Raw genomic sequence first — 14144 nt, 5'->3', positions numbered from 1 at the left:
AGGCCCAGCTCACTCAGCCTCTCTTCATACGAGAGATGTTCCATTCCCTTAATCATCCTGGTTGCCCTTCTCTGGACCCTCTCCAGAAGCTCCACGTCCTAACCATAGGCACCGAACTCGTGTGCCACAGTTAGGTCCTGGCACCCTTGAGGATCTCTGGGCATGCTGGAGTTAGAAGAGGCAGCTTCAAGGAGTAACTCAGGGTGCCAGTACTGGTGCCAGTGGGGTGAATCCAAGGGTTTTTGCAACCTGGACACCTGTCATCCCGAAGCCCATGTGCACATGGCACATACAGTGCCAAAGCGTCAAGCAGGGAGCTAGGCCCAGCACAAGGCCTTCTTCAACCTAGGGTCAGACAAGCAATAGCAGCCAGGAGGGGAGGGAGGGGACAGGGTCCGGGTTTTGGGGAGGACATGACCACCACAGTGATGACACAGATTGTCCTAAAATGCTGTGAAGCCACTGCCTTTGGGACACTGTTTATTTACCTCATAGAATTGAAGGCTGAGTGACCTTAAACAGTGGTAAATGGACAGTGACATCCAAGCAACCATTTAGCTGAGACTGTAGGGAGCTGACAAGTTTACTTCACTTTGACACTGCACCGGCAGCCCTGCAGCCTCTGACACATCCTTTTCTTGTGTCCAGTCCTTGTCCCCAGGTTGTCACCAGCACTGCATCCAGGCGGTGCTGCATGATAGGTGCCATGACCATCTTAGCCATCAGTGGCTTTTCACCACCTTTCCATACTCACACCCCAACAAACCATTTTCATCTTCCTATCCTTCCCCCAGCAACATAAGTCTCTGTCCACTCCTCAGTGTTAATGCAGGCAGGGACCCTATAAGACCATAAAAAGAAAAGAAATAAAGGCTTTTCTCCAATGCCTAATTAAAATTAAATTTGTAGAGTCTGAAACTGGTGCAGAAAATAAAGACAGGAAAAGTGTAGATACATAAATTTAGATTTTTTTTCTAGAAGCACCATGAAAAGCATTCACATTAGCATTAGAAAGCAGTCTTATACAAAATACAATTATTATTCAGTTTTCAGTCTGCAGAGCAGTGAGTCAATGAAGATTTATTCATAGTGAGGTGCCTTAATGAGAGGTGCACTAGCCTTGCACCTCTAAAGGACTTCGCTCTGCTTCTCAAGGTATCACAGGATAAAAGCTTGATGGATTTATTCCCAAAGGCAAAATCAGCATATCTAGTTGCAAATCATGGTTAAGATAGATGCCTACAGGTCTGTCTAAAAGAGGGGAAGACTGCTCAGCTCTACACAAGTCTGTGTGGTTAGCACCTCATATCTGGCTACACTAAATTCTCTAAAGGTGAGGAAACCCAGTCCTTTTTATAGCCAAATGTTTTATAGTCAAACATTTCATATTTTACCCAGAGTTTTGGCTTTAATGCCTTTTAATCAACTTTTAATGATTCAAATATATATATGTATAAAACCTATAAGTATATAGGTTTTAAAACCGGGATTAAAAAAATCACAATATGTTCTTAATAAAGTATGAATTTGGGAACTTCTCTGTACCCTTTATTTTCCATTTCCATTTCCCTGCTTTGTTAAGTGAATACAATATAAAAACAGAGTTCCCAGGGTTTTTACTCCTGCCTTCCTTCCTGGACAGATACACTGGGAAGGGGTAAATGAAACCTCTGTCAGTAGCCCAGGCCCTGCCATCCAGTGGGAATACTCTGGGCGTCAAACATTTTACCTGTTTTTGAAAGGCATGGAATAAACTCATCCATCATCTCTCTGGCTGGTGTCTCTCCTGGGCCTTTCCAGCACATTAACCACATAGGAGGAGGAAGCTGGGGGACTTCCCTTTGTTCTTACAACTTCAAAAACCTGTTTATCTTCTTTCACATGTTTCTATCTGGTTCCTGCACTTTCTGAAAAGGTTCAAATAGAATTATCCAGCATATATTTTTGTGGCTTTTCATCAAGGAAAATGTTCTTTGTGAGGCTTCTTTGACCTTACCAGAAATGATCTCTGGCTGGACCTGAGCTTCAGAAACTCCACTCTGCAGTAAAGAGTGCCTTGCAGAAGTATAAACTATCCTTCAGGGCCTGCACACAAAGAAAAATCTGTAGTTTTAGAGACATTGCTGAAATTCCTACGGGAATAATTTGAGTTTGAAACAGGCAAGGGACAAATGACCTAAAAGCTCTGATTAGGAATACAGGGGAAAGGGACTTATCTTTAACACAGAGTCTGTCTGTCTGTTATTAAGAACAGAATAGGATAATAAACCTTGCAATGTGCTCATTTTTAAGGTCGAAATGTGTTTTGACTGAGTACAATGAGAAAGACAGCTGATAAGATATTTTGAGACAAACTGTAGAATGTAAAACATATATGTGAAAGGTTAAATAAAGAGAGCAGTGTCATTTATGAGGTAAGCTGGAGACAAGTCATGTTTTACCAGGCTAACAGCCCGAGTTCACTGTGGGGCTGTAAACCGTATACTGTCTGCACTAATTTCTGCATTACTGAATGCAGCAAACAGCTGGACTGAGGAAAATAAGCGGGCTGAAAGAATCGTTCTTCCTTCAGTGCATTTCAGGTGTGCATTTTTATCTTGTTTGTGCCATGTCATGTTTGTGAATACAAGGAGGTTGCTTTGTGAGTAGAGCTGACCTGGGCACTAGCAGCAGTACCAATTCGCTTGCATTTTCTTATCTTGTCCGAGTTAAGAGGCAAAAGAGCTCTCCTAGATGCAGCTGCGAGTGGGCTCTAATGCCTGGGCTGGGTTTTTTCTGCAGTGGTCTGTCTGGATGACTGCAGCAGAAACCCAGCCACGTAACACGGCCGCCAGGCCCACGTGGCTTGCGGGAAGCAGCGCGCACAAGCCCTCCATCCGCTGTTCTTGTGGCCCAGCTAACACACCCAAACCAGTCCCACCATCCTTGTGTGCCCTGTAGGCAGCAGTGCAAGCTTGGAGGGTTGCTTGGATGTAATGCTGATATGTCAGACCTTCAAACTGAGCCCCATCCTCTGTAAAAGAGCAACCTGCTGTCAAATGTGAGCCGAAAACCATCTGTGTCCACTTATTACCTGCAGTCTGGCACTTCAGTTATTGTTCTTCTACCTATACAAGTGCTTGTTACACAGTTATCCCCTAGGAATATAATAGCACTTTTTCTCACTCTTGTGATTTCTTCTGTCCATCTACGTGAGCAGAGAGCCTGGTAGGCTGGTGTGTGGTTTCCCAGCCTGTGAGCTGCCCTGCACCAGAGCCCCTGTGCCCACCAGCACAGCTCCCAGTGGGGCGAGGACTTTGGCAGGCACCAATGAGCACGTGCAAGCAGGGTGCAGGTGGGGCAGGCAGGTGAGCTGCGGTCTGCGCCCCCGCTGGCATCCACAGAGCAGGGCGGAGGTGAGCACGACACTGGCACATCCTGAAATTCTGCAGGAACGAGCGCTCAATGGCATTGTGCAAACCTTCATTGCAGAAATGGAGCGTATGCATATCAGAAAGCGGAGCAGAATGGGGAACAGAGATGTTTACTGAGCTACAAGGTAGACGCAAGACTGGAAGATAAGAGAATTGAAGAGCCCCTTTGTGTTACCATTCACCTTTTGGTAGCTGGTAACAGCACAACGCAATCCAGGCTGAACTAAAAGTCCTGGGCACGCAGGACATCCCTTGCAGACCGAAGCCCAAGCACACTACGAGTGGACACAAGCACTGAAGCAGAAGCAAGGAAAGTAGTGAGCTGGAGGAAGTGCTCAGCCAACCACAGGTTGTCCACAGACCACAGCTCGAGAAGCATTAAACTACTTCCTGACTTGCACACACATCACTGAGTTAGACCAAAAATAGAAATATTCTGGAGGGTAGGTAGCACTGTTGAACAGGCAGGGCTGCTTGATGGGACACGCTGAATTAGACTGTCATGTTATCTCTGTTATCCAGTTTACATTCAGTTCTTTTCTGTTCATCTCAGAAGATAATAATGCACGAACCTTGCCTGGCCTCCTTAACTTTATAGATCTTTTTCATTTCATCAGGCCTCAAGAAAATATTTTTTTTCTTTCAAAGTAAAAGGTAGCAATTAGTTGAGTGTAATCTCTGAAGATCTCAGAGACTTTCTCTGGAGACTTTCTTCTCTCTCAGCTTTTTGGTTATTTCACTGTTTCGTTTTTTATTTTTTGTTCGTTTGATTTTTTGTCAAATCTCTTGTGTCTAATAGGAAAAAAACACATTAAAGTCTGAATTTACTGTGAAGGACTGATAACCTTCGTGTTAATATTGGTGGCAACCTTAGCTGTTGCACTATGGGTTTTTCAGTGTGTCTCTGCAGCCTTCCTCTGTTTTTTGATGAAATAACTCAAGTTCATAGACCCTCGGGCTCTTCCTGCAGCTGTATGGGGTGCATCGCTTCAGTTTCACCAACTGCTTGAAGTAAGAAATGAGAGTTGAGCAAATAATCCAAGCCAGGTCCAGAAATTAAATGAATCCCTCTTCTCCATTTTGGGTTAGTTGATCAGAACTGACCACAGTGACGAAAATGAGCTGGTTTATGGGACTGAAGAGGAATGACCACATGTAAAATGGAAGCAAAACAAAGCTTGATGCAGGCTTGCATAAAGCTTCATTTTACTTTTTACTGTAGATTAGGCAATGCGTAACTTCCCGGAAAAAAAAAAATGAAATAAACTGAAAGTAACGGCACGTGAATTTACGAGTGTCAGAACAAGTTTTTTGATCAGCCTATCTAACCAAAAGTGCTACCAAACCCATAAAGCACAAATAGTGATATATGGGGTGCGGGTCTACTACTGTCACTTCTGCCCTTACCCCTGTAACCTTGATAACGCCTTCTGCAGGTTCAGAGCTTCATACTCTTTTGGTCAGCATGAATTTCAATATGAAAAAATGGAATGCAATGATTTGTATTGCCAGTTTCATGCTCCTTATGATCTGTCTGGCTGTGCTTGGAAATTTTCCATGTATGTGAGGTTTTTTCCACACAAGGTGGCTTGTCCTGGGTTGTAGACATTCCTGTCAGATACCCACAGGGTAGCTGTGGTGCAGAGAGTTGCTCTTTAGGGAACATAGGGCCACTTATTCCTTTTTCTCCATCAGTAACAAGTCAGTTAACAAATATTTCAAGACTTGTGATGCTCCTTAGCTACAAATGGAAATATCTCACAGCGTTTTTACTGAAGGACAACACAGCAAACTCTTGCTCTTGGTCTCTCTTAATTTCTTCAAAGAGCCTGGAAGAGAAATGCAAGCCATTATGTGGCTTATTTAATAATAAAGAACTATTTAATTATTTAATAATTCTTTATTTAATAATAAAGAATCATTATTTACTAATAAATCAAAATGCTAATTTTTACACATGTTGATTTAAACAAAGCTAAGGCTCTCAGTCTTTACCAGCAGGTGCCTGATGCACCTTCTCAGATCCATCTGGGTGGACTGCAGGATCTGCAAATGCGCAGGAGTAAAGAGGATGAGGGAACAAGCCCTGCTGGTGGCTGCTTGCAGGAACTGGAGCTGTTCATCACAGGTATTTGGGGTTAACCGGAATAGAAAATCTCACCTCACTCCCCTGACAGTCCCCTCTGCTCTTGCACACACTTGCCATGAGTTTCAGCCACTTCTGGGAAGTTCAGGGTGACCAAGCCTGTATAACACACAGCCAGAGACACCTTGGTACCTGTGGGTCTGCAGCAATATTCCTAAAACCCATTGCAAAGGTGTGGCTAAACCTGCATGATGTTTAGTGGGTTGCAACCCCTTGCAGTGCTCGTGATTTCTGGGAATATTCAGCTGTCAGGTGTGGCTCTTTTTTCTTTTTTTTTTGTAAAGAAATGAATTTTGGTGGTTGTATCACTTCAGCATGCAATTATTGTGCAATAATTCAAACCACCATTGTCATTATCATTACTTCCAACCAAGCACCTGATGCCCTCATGCCAAATCGGTGCAGATGTGTAAATGTAATCACTGAGCAATTAATTGATCTGCTGTGCCAATCAGTATGCAACGCACAGGCACCCTGTGTCCCAGCTGAGTTCAATTTAACAGAGTGGCTGCAAGATTTAATCCTGCTTTGCAGTAAGAACTTAATACAAAAATGAGGAGCAGGCAGCTTTAGGCCTGTCTTTACATCACACATAGCAAAAATGAGCCTTTATTAGTCAAAGGGCTTTGTGTGCCTGTGGGAGAAAGAGGAAAGATTTGGTCAGACAGCATGTCATTTCTGAAAACTGTGGGCTTAAAAAATCATCCAGTGGGTGAATTCTGAGCAAGCCAAAGAGCCAAGGCTGGCTGCTCACTGTTAAGGCCTCGTTAAAGCCCTGCAATTAGCAGGGCAGCAAAAACCTGGGAGCTGCCTGGGCTCCCTCCTCTCTGCGCAGCAAACAGCAGAATTTGCTATGGAGCCAGATTAAATTGCTGGATTAAGCACTCCCAAAGCCAGGCCTCTGGATCTCTGTGACAGCTGTGCCTAGGAAAGAAGTCAAGGATGGGCACCCGAGCCTGCGTCAACCGGTGTGTCACGGGCTGTAGTGTTACAGATGGGAAAGGTCTGTTAGGTCACTCACTCCCATTTCTATGCCAGCACAGGATTTGACTCAACAAAGTGTTTTTTACCACTGTAAACATGCCATTTTAGGGGATTTGAGCAATGCAGTTTTCTCCCTCTTTTCTTTGGAACTTATCAATCATCAGTTATAACTTGCTATCAGAAAGCATTTAGCCTAAAATTCCCCTATTTTAATGTGTTTTCATTAATAGTCCTACCTAGCTCTCCTTTTGAATATAACCTTCCCCTTTTTCTGGTCTGTCTCTTCCTCCACCTGTACAGGTATAGGCTGCTTAGTTCCTCCTCGTCTGGGCTGGTTGGTGTGACAGGGATGCCCCATGCCCGGGCTCTCAGCCCTGAGGCTGCTGAGTTCTTGTTCTACCCCCAAAACGGCCACCCACAGCCCTTGGTTATCTGCACTGAAAAACCCACACACTCAAATTATGACATTTTTTCCATTAAAAAAAAATTTCCAGACTTTTGCAACTATTTTATCTCTAAATTTGGTACAATTTTCCATTTTGCATCCAGCCTTCTAAACTTTGCTGTGCCCTACATGTAGCCACATGCTTTGCAAATTCAGATTTCTTTTATTACTTTCGTCACCAGATCGTTGTTCTTGTCACTGCTGTGTCAAGTCTGCCATGTCCATGTCATGCTGGGTCCTGACATTCACCACTCAGTCCGAGTAACTTTGTTTTCTTTCCTCAGCCTTCCTGATACCTTCTCACCCAGCTGATGGGAATCCTGAGCATCATTGCTTTGCCGGCCCTTTTTTACCCCCCATTAGGTAATTAATGGGTTACAAAGTTTGGTGTCCGTGGGATAATACCCTATGGCAGTCCCTCTTACCTCCTAATGCCCAGTGAGACATTAGCACCACTGACCTCCTTTGGATCCAGGCCTCACACATCATTGGCAAAATCAGATTCAGGCTCGTGTGACTAGTTTGTGGGAAGATAGGCATTTGCTGAGAGTGTTATGGGATATTTTGTTGTAACTCACCTTTCTTCTCCTTCAGCTCATTACTTCTTTCTCATTACTGCGTGTGAAATGTTGCCATCTAGCAAATGCTTTGCATTCATATGATTGCTAGGCATTTATTTTAGTTTTATTGGAAAGAAAGAGAGATGGGGAGATGAATAGTGTTAACTTCCAAAATCTGTCCTCCACTCTATTTTACTTTATATTTTTGTTCAGATTATACTGATTAAAAATCTCATGCTATTGTATCTAAAAGATATTTCCTCAGCAAGGCAACAAATTAGGCTTTTATCTCATCTGAAAAGAAGGTGTTTCACTGATTTTTCCTAGCCTTTTCTAGCACATCCTCCCACTGTTATTGTCTGGAGTAGGACTAGGAAATGGATCGATCAGAACCGGGTTTCTATGGACAAATATTCTGAATCAGCAGGTGGGATTGCGGAGGAATGCATATTTATCTACAAAAGGAGATGGGAATTGCAAAAGAAAAGATTCTACTAAAAATAAAATCTCACTGTTGGTTTGGGGATTTAAAAGGTTCCTTTTGTAAAATCTAGCTTTGGGATAAGTATGCTGCGTTAGATTAGGCCTCAGAAGGGACTCTCCCTCAGAAGTTTAAATCTGAGCTTATTTGATATGTACATGCTTGAAAATCTGCATTTTTTTTAAAGTCTGTGTGTGTATATATATATATAAAAAAACTTAAAAGACAACATCAAATCAAAAGCAAGAGTCCTGTTCATTTCAGTTTGGACATCTAAATGGCAAAACTGCTACATAAAGATGTATTATTTCTTACATGTTCTCCTGTATTTTCTTCACTTTTAATGTATTTTTGAAAGCAGTTAATCAAATGGATCACAAGACAGTCTCTTGTTGCTACAGCCTGATCCAATGGAGCACTTAAGCCCTGACCTTTCATCACAAATAGTTCTGCTGGCTGCAATACATAAACACTTGCTTGAATCAGAGTCATGCCAGAAACCGAGGTTTCATTCCAGTCTGCCATTGGGCTGCGGGCACTAAAAATAAACAGTATTAGCTCTTTCCTTCTCTGATCAGGACAGGGAGGGAGCATGTCCCAGGTATTTAATACTCCAACAGCATGATTCTAATATTCTTACCTCTGCTATACAGCTAAGAAAATGCCCATTTTCTCCCTCCTGAAGCTCCCTCTAGTGTTTATCCACGAGCTTTCCCAGTTCTCCTCTAGGTTGGTGCAGTGAAAAGGGTCACTCTTGGTGCCTGTCGGGGCTTGTCCTGCAGGATGGCCCAGGTCACACTGAGCAACCTATGGGCCTTGGACCTCAGATTACACTTCTGTTGGAAATCAGCAAGTGAAATTGCGTGTGCCACAGTGGATACATTGCTGTTGAAGGCATCCTAAGCACACCTCCTCCTCCTCACATCCTTTGTGACACTGGGATTAACTAACTCTCCTCATCAGCCCCGCTTGCCTGGCTGCTGCACAGAGCCTGGAGCACTGGGCTTTGCAGCAGCCAGCTCCTATCAGCGCAGACTCCTCAGTGGAGTTAGAAGGATTCAGAGTTGTTCTTAGATGGTGGATACAAAAGTCTTAGTCTTCTTTTTGCAGACTAAGTAATGAGATCCAAGCTGGGTGCAGAGGGTGACTGCCAAAAAATCCAAGCACTGGAATTGGGAGCCCAAGGACTCTGCTAGGACTGCTGGCTGCCTCTGTGCATTTATCTTCCTTTCTGGATGCCCACACACAGGAAGGGTTGGTAGGAGGAGCCCCAACTAACAAACGTCAGTGCAAAGTACCTGCAAGCTTGTGGTCTGAAACGCAGGTGTGCATCAGCAGCATGAGCCTGTATTCCTTAGCAAAAGGCTTATGCACCTCTTGGGGCCTCTGCAGAAAGTCATCCTTGGTCTGATGCCACACGTGGAGCTTCCTTGGTGTCCAAGTGTCTCTCTGTAAGGCTTCCTGTTTGCATTTACAGTCCTTACTGCCATAGTTATCTGTCCACACCTCTGCTTATACCAGACTCTCTTGTGTTTCAGCTCAATCAAGGACCCTGACGAAGAGGGAAAAGAGACACAGCTCTGCCCGAGCACTGCCCTGCAGAACTGCCTCCCCCTTCCAGGAATCAGCATCCTTGATAAACTCATCAAAACCTGCACCATCTGGCTTCAGCTGAACATGAGCCGAGAACGGGCCGGGGCGATACTTGGCAGAGAAGCAGCAGGGGTAAGGCCAACGCGTGCTCAGTTCAGACAAGCACCTCCTGCCCTCCGTGGAGCTGGGTGGGAGAGTGCTGCTTTTCTTCGCGCGGAATCAGAATATTTAGCAGACTCTATGTTTCCGCTGCCATTTGATGCCTTTGCAACTTGTCCAGGTGCAAAACAGGCACTATGCCTTTTATGAGCAAGACACTTTGCCCCTTTGTTTCTATATAGTTAACAGATAATTTCAGGGAGATGCCTTCTCACTGATTCCAGAACCAGGTATCACTGCCTGTTTCTTTCTGTGCTTTCAGATCTTTGCATGCCTTGTCACATAGACTCCTGCAGTATATCCCTATAGCCCTGCACACATTATGGTAGCTAGTCCTCACAGACTGTGTTGGAAAAAGGCAGGCTTGTGCAAAGCACAGAGCTTGTTTATGGAGGACTGCTCTGTAGGAAAGGGAGTTGCCCATTCTTGGGGTGCTGGTGATAAGGTAGGGTAAGGGGTAGGCGTCCTGGTAGGCTTTTGGGAGGGCAAATGAACCAAGGTGATGTCAGAGCACCTCCTTCCCTGAGCTGCTGGGGACTTGCCCCTTTGCTGAGTCATGAAAAATGTTTACAGCAGGGCTAATATCCAGCATGAACTGAATGTTCATAGGATTCCCCCATCTCAATGAATTGTCTTCTATATAGATGTCTGCTCTGGAGTGAGGCAGCTGGACTTCCTCCTCTGCTGGTGGAGAGGCAGCATGGTAGTGCTTTACCTTGCCCTAAACCAGACTTCTCAAATAACAGAATTGTGCCAAATTATGCTCAAGAAGTCTCTATTTTTCTGTGCTGACTATAAAGGGAGACCTGAATGACTGTCCCCAAAATAGCTACGGAATGACCCTGAGCCTCCTCTGCTGTTTGCCGATCCTGGTTGGCAGGGCTGATCTGCATCTCTGAGCTGCTTTGACAATAAACTGTGCCTCTGTTCCTCCTCCTCATGCCTTTCTCAGCTCTATCTTCGGCTGCAGAGGAAGAGCTTGAATGTCAGAGGTATCCCACAGCAGGGGCAGGAAGCACATTTTGACGTGCTAAGCACCATGCTTGGCTCTCTCTTGCCTGCCCTCACACTCCCTAGAACTTATCTGAAGCTGAACCAGCTCAGGATTCTCCCTTCCCTACTTATGAAGGCACAGACTCATTTGTTTACCAGTCCTGACCCAGGCAGCATGGTAAGGTGCAGCTCAGAAAACCTGTCTCTGTCTCATCTTAATAGCAATGGTCCAATTTTAGCCTTTGAAGCCATGGAAACCAGTCTTGCTTATGAAAAAACAGAAGTGACTCATTTCCAGCTTTCACTTCTCTCCTTGTTCAAATTTAATTTCTAATGAAACACTTGACCAATGCAATGTAGAATGGATATGTCTAATGCCCAAGAGTCACAGTAGGCTCTCAGGGTAGGTTACAGGGACCATTCTGTCATGTAGGCAGTAGGATCTGAGGCAGAGAGAACTTGTAGGGCTGTTTCCTGCCTGCAGATCCCTTCTCTTACATAGAAAATCAGAGCTGCCCTATATAAGAAATAGGGCATGCACCTATTTGCCATGCATTTATATCCCATTTGATTTCTCTTTGCATTTTCAGTGAATCTGAGACCATGGGGATTAGTTTCCCACTAATGGTTGGGGTCAAGGCCATGGCACTGTGTCAAATTGCAAGGCTGCCCCAAAGCTGTGTTTCACAGTAACACAAGTTGCTCTTACGATAGGGTGTCATGCAGAGAAAGAACCTGGCTTCTAGACAGAATCTTTGATTTCCTCTGTGTGAGAGACTAAAGCTTTCTTGGTAGATTTCCACTGCATAATAATTGATAAATCAATTTATCAACTCACACATCTCCTTTCCAGTATTAATATCCAGACTCTAGAATTAGCCCAATTTTTTAATTCAGTTTTTATAAAAATACCTTGATTCTCTGCTGCAAAAAGTGACTATCAAAGAAGATATAAGTGTAAAGATTACTTTGTCTTTTTATCTGCAGCTTCAAGGTACAAGCTAAAAATATCCCTGACAATGAACTGTAATTAGAAACACTCCTAGCAGCTCATACAATACAAGGAATGATGAGATCTCTTCTATTTTTTCTTTTTTTTTCTTCTTTTCTTTCTTTTCACTTCTGTCTCTCTCTCTGTCTCTCTCTCTGTCTCTCTGTCTCTCATTTTTTTTTTCTTGTTCTGGCTCCACTAGTGAGAATCACTGTTTCCAACAAACTCTTCTTTGTCGTACCAAGGGAAAAGACAAGAGGCATTGCGCACAAATTGAAATACAAGAAATTCCATTTAATCATGGGAAAAAATGCATAAGGAAGGGCAGTTAAACCCTGGAACAGGTTACCAAGGTGTTCTACTCCTGGAGACATCTAAAACCCAACTGGACATGGACCTGAGCAAACTGCTCTAGATGAATGTGCCTTGAGTACAGGAAATGGGCTAGAGGATCTCCAGGGACTTTTTCCAGGCTCAACTAATTTGTGATTCTGGGACCAGACAATATGTCTGGGGGCAACACGACTTCTAGAGTGACCTAGACATGCCGGAGAGATGAAGGTGATAGGAACCTTATGAAATTCAACAAGGACAACTGCAAAATCCTGCCCCTGGGCAGAACGAGCCCCTGGCAGTGTTACATGCTGGGTACTAGAAAAGGCCCTGGGGAGCTAGTGGGGCAGTGAACTGAGAGAGGACCATCTATGTGGCCAAGGAGGAAGGAGAGCCAACAGCACCCTTGTTGTATGAGCAGGTTGTATGAGCAGGAGCATGGGCAGGAGATTGAGAGAAGTGGTTATTCCCCGCTACTCAGCACTTGCTAAATCAGACCACACTGAGATTTATGGCCAGTTCTGGGCTCCCTAGCACAGGAAAGACATTGACAAACTGAAGCAAGTTCAGCAGAGGCTACCAGGATGTTTGAAGGATGGAACAGTTGTCCTTTGAGGAAAGACTGAGGGATCGGGGCTTATTCAGCTGGGAAGAAAGACTTCTTTGGGGAAACCTTACAAAAAGCCTCTGGAGTACCTATAGGAAGGTCCTTGAGGAGATGGAGCTGGGCTGTTTGGAGTGGTGCATGGTTGGAAGATAAGAACAAATGAGCATACATTGAATTTAAAGGGATTTGGTTTGATTATTGCAGAAAAGTTCCTCCCTGTGAGCTCAGGCAGTGGAAGAGGTTATGTCATCTCTATCCTCAAGAGGCTTTCAAGATCCAACTAGACAAAGCCCTGAGCAACCTGGTCTGATCTCATGGCTGGCCTTATTTTGAGCAGGACATTGGACTTGAGACTTCCTGAGATCCCTTCCAAATTGATTGTCCTATGATCCTATGACATTACTCCGCTGTGAGACATGTTAGCCATCAAAGCCTTTCACTTTATTTTTTGCTCCTATTTCAGTCCTTTTCTTCTACACGTACAAGTGAGTCACTTGCTTTCAAGGCCTGATTAAGACATTCTAGGGTAAACTCTGCTTGATTTAGGGCACTTCTGTGAGCAGCATCATTCAACAAACTGTGAGTGTGACTTCATACTGTTCAGTTAGTGAAATGGTTTGCCTTAAGCTTGAGTGCAACATCAGTGATGCATAGAAATTTTACTGATTCCTTGACTGGTCTGAATTTCACCCAAGGAGAATGTCCCTTTAGTCATTATTTGACCAAATGGAATGAAGCTAAAATAAGATAATTTGAAAGTGGAGTGACCTGATAAAGAACTTCACTGACACTGACCTAAAATAAACTCAGAAGCTCATGCTATTTAGCTAAGCTCCTGATTCCTTTTCTCTTTTTTGTCCAGATATTTTTGGTTAGGAAAGAAGGTAATGTGAAGAACATGGTCCTCGCAGTCCGCCTGCCAGCCCAGAATGAGGCTCCTGATGTGCTGGAGTATAATATTAAAGAAGAAAAATCGAGTAAGTTCTCTACAAGATTTTTCTCTTGTAATTATTATGTAGTCTTCTTTTTTTGATCACCAAGTACTTATGTAATCTTGCTTGAAATGAGACTGTTCCTCTGATGGCTGGCAACAGATCTTGATCATCCAGTGTAGCTTGGTTAATATTTCCTGCAGTTGCTTTACCTCAATTCCCCCATGGTTCTGCACCTTGCCATTTGCAGATACACAGTGCAAACTTTTTGCCACAATTTTATATGTTAAGATTAAGAATGAATTTATATGTCAAGATTAAGAAAAAGGAAAGAATTTCTTTTTCTTTATTTTAAGTTGTCCTACAGTTTACGTGTTGCACGGTAGAGTAAAAAATACTTTTTGACGAATTGAGTTTTCTTTTGGGGCTACAAGTTGAGAATTTAATTTCTGCCCACCTAAAAAATGTAGTTTATAGAAATGTTGCTGCTTGGGTTGCATCCTGTGC

At 43.7% G+C, this 14144-nt stretch overlaps 1 protein-coding gene across 1 annotated transcript in view; it reads left to right on the top strand.

Annotated features, from left to right (window-relative positions):
* RIN3 (Ras and Rab interactor 3) overlaps nt 1–14144 on the top strand; it is a 64748-nt gene that overhangs the window by 9635 nt on the left and 40969 nt on the right. Inside the window, exons 2-3 of the mRNA XM_026047006.1 lie at nt 9568–9754; nt 13568–13682. Coding sequence (XP_025902791.1) covers nt 9568–9754; nt 13568–13682 — 302 coding nt within the window. The remainder of the gene's footprint in view (nt 1–9567; nt 9755–13567; nt 13683–14144) is intronic.

This window comes from Nothoprocta perdicaria, unplaced genomic scaffold, assembly GCF_003342845.1.
Source record: "Nothoprocta perdicaria isolate Ctin4 unplaced genomic scaffold, notPer1 scaffold_108, whole genome shotgun sequence".
NCBI classification, from domain to species: Eukaryota; Metazoa; Chordata; class Aves; order Tinamiformes; family Tinamidae; genus Nothoprocta; species Nothoprocta perdicaria.
Note: the sequence above shows the minus strand (reverse complement) of the source record. Positions and strands in the feature narration are given on the sequence as shown.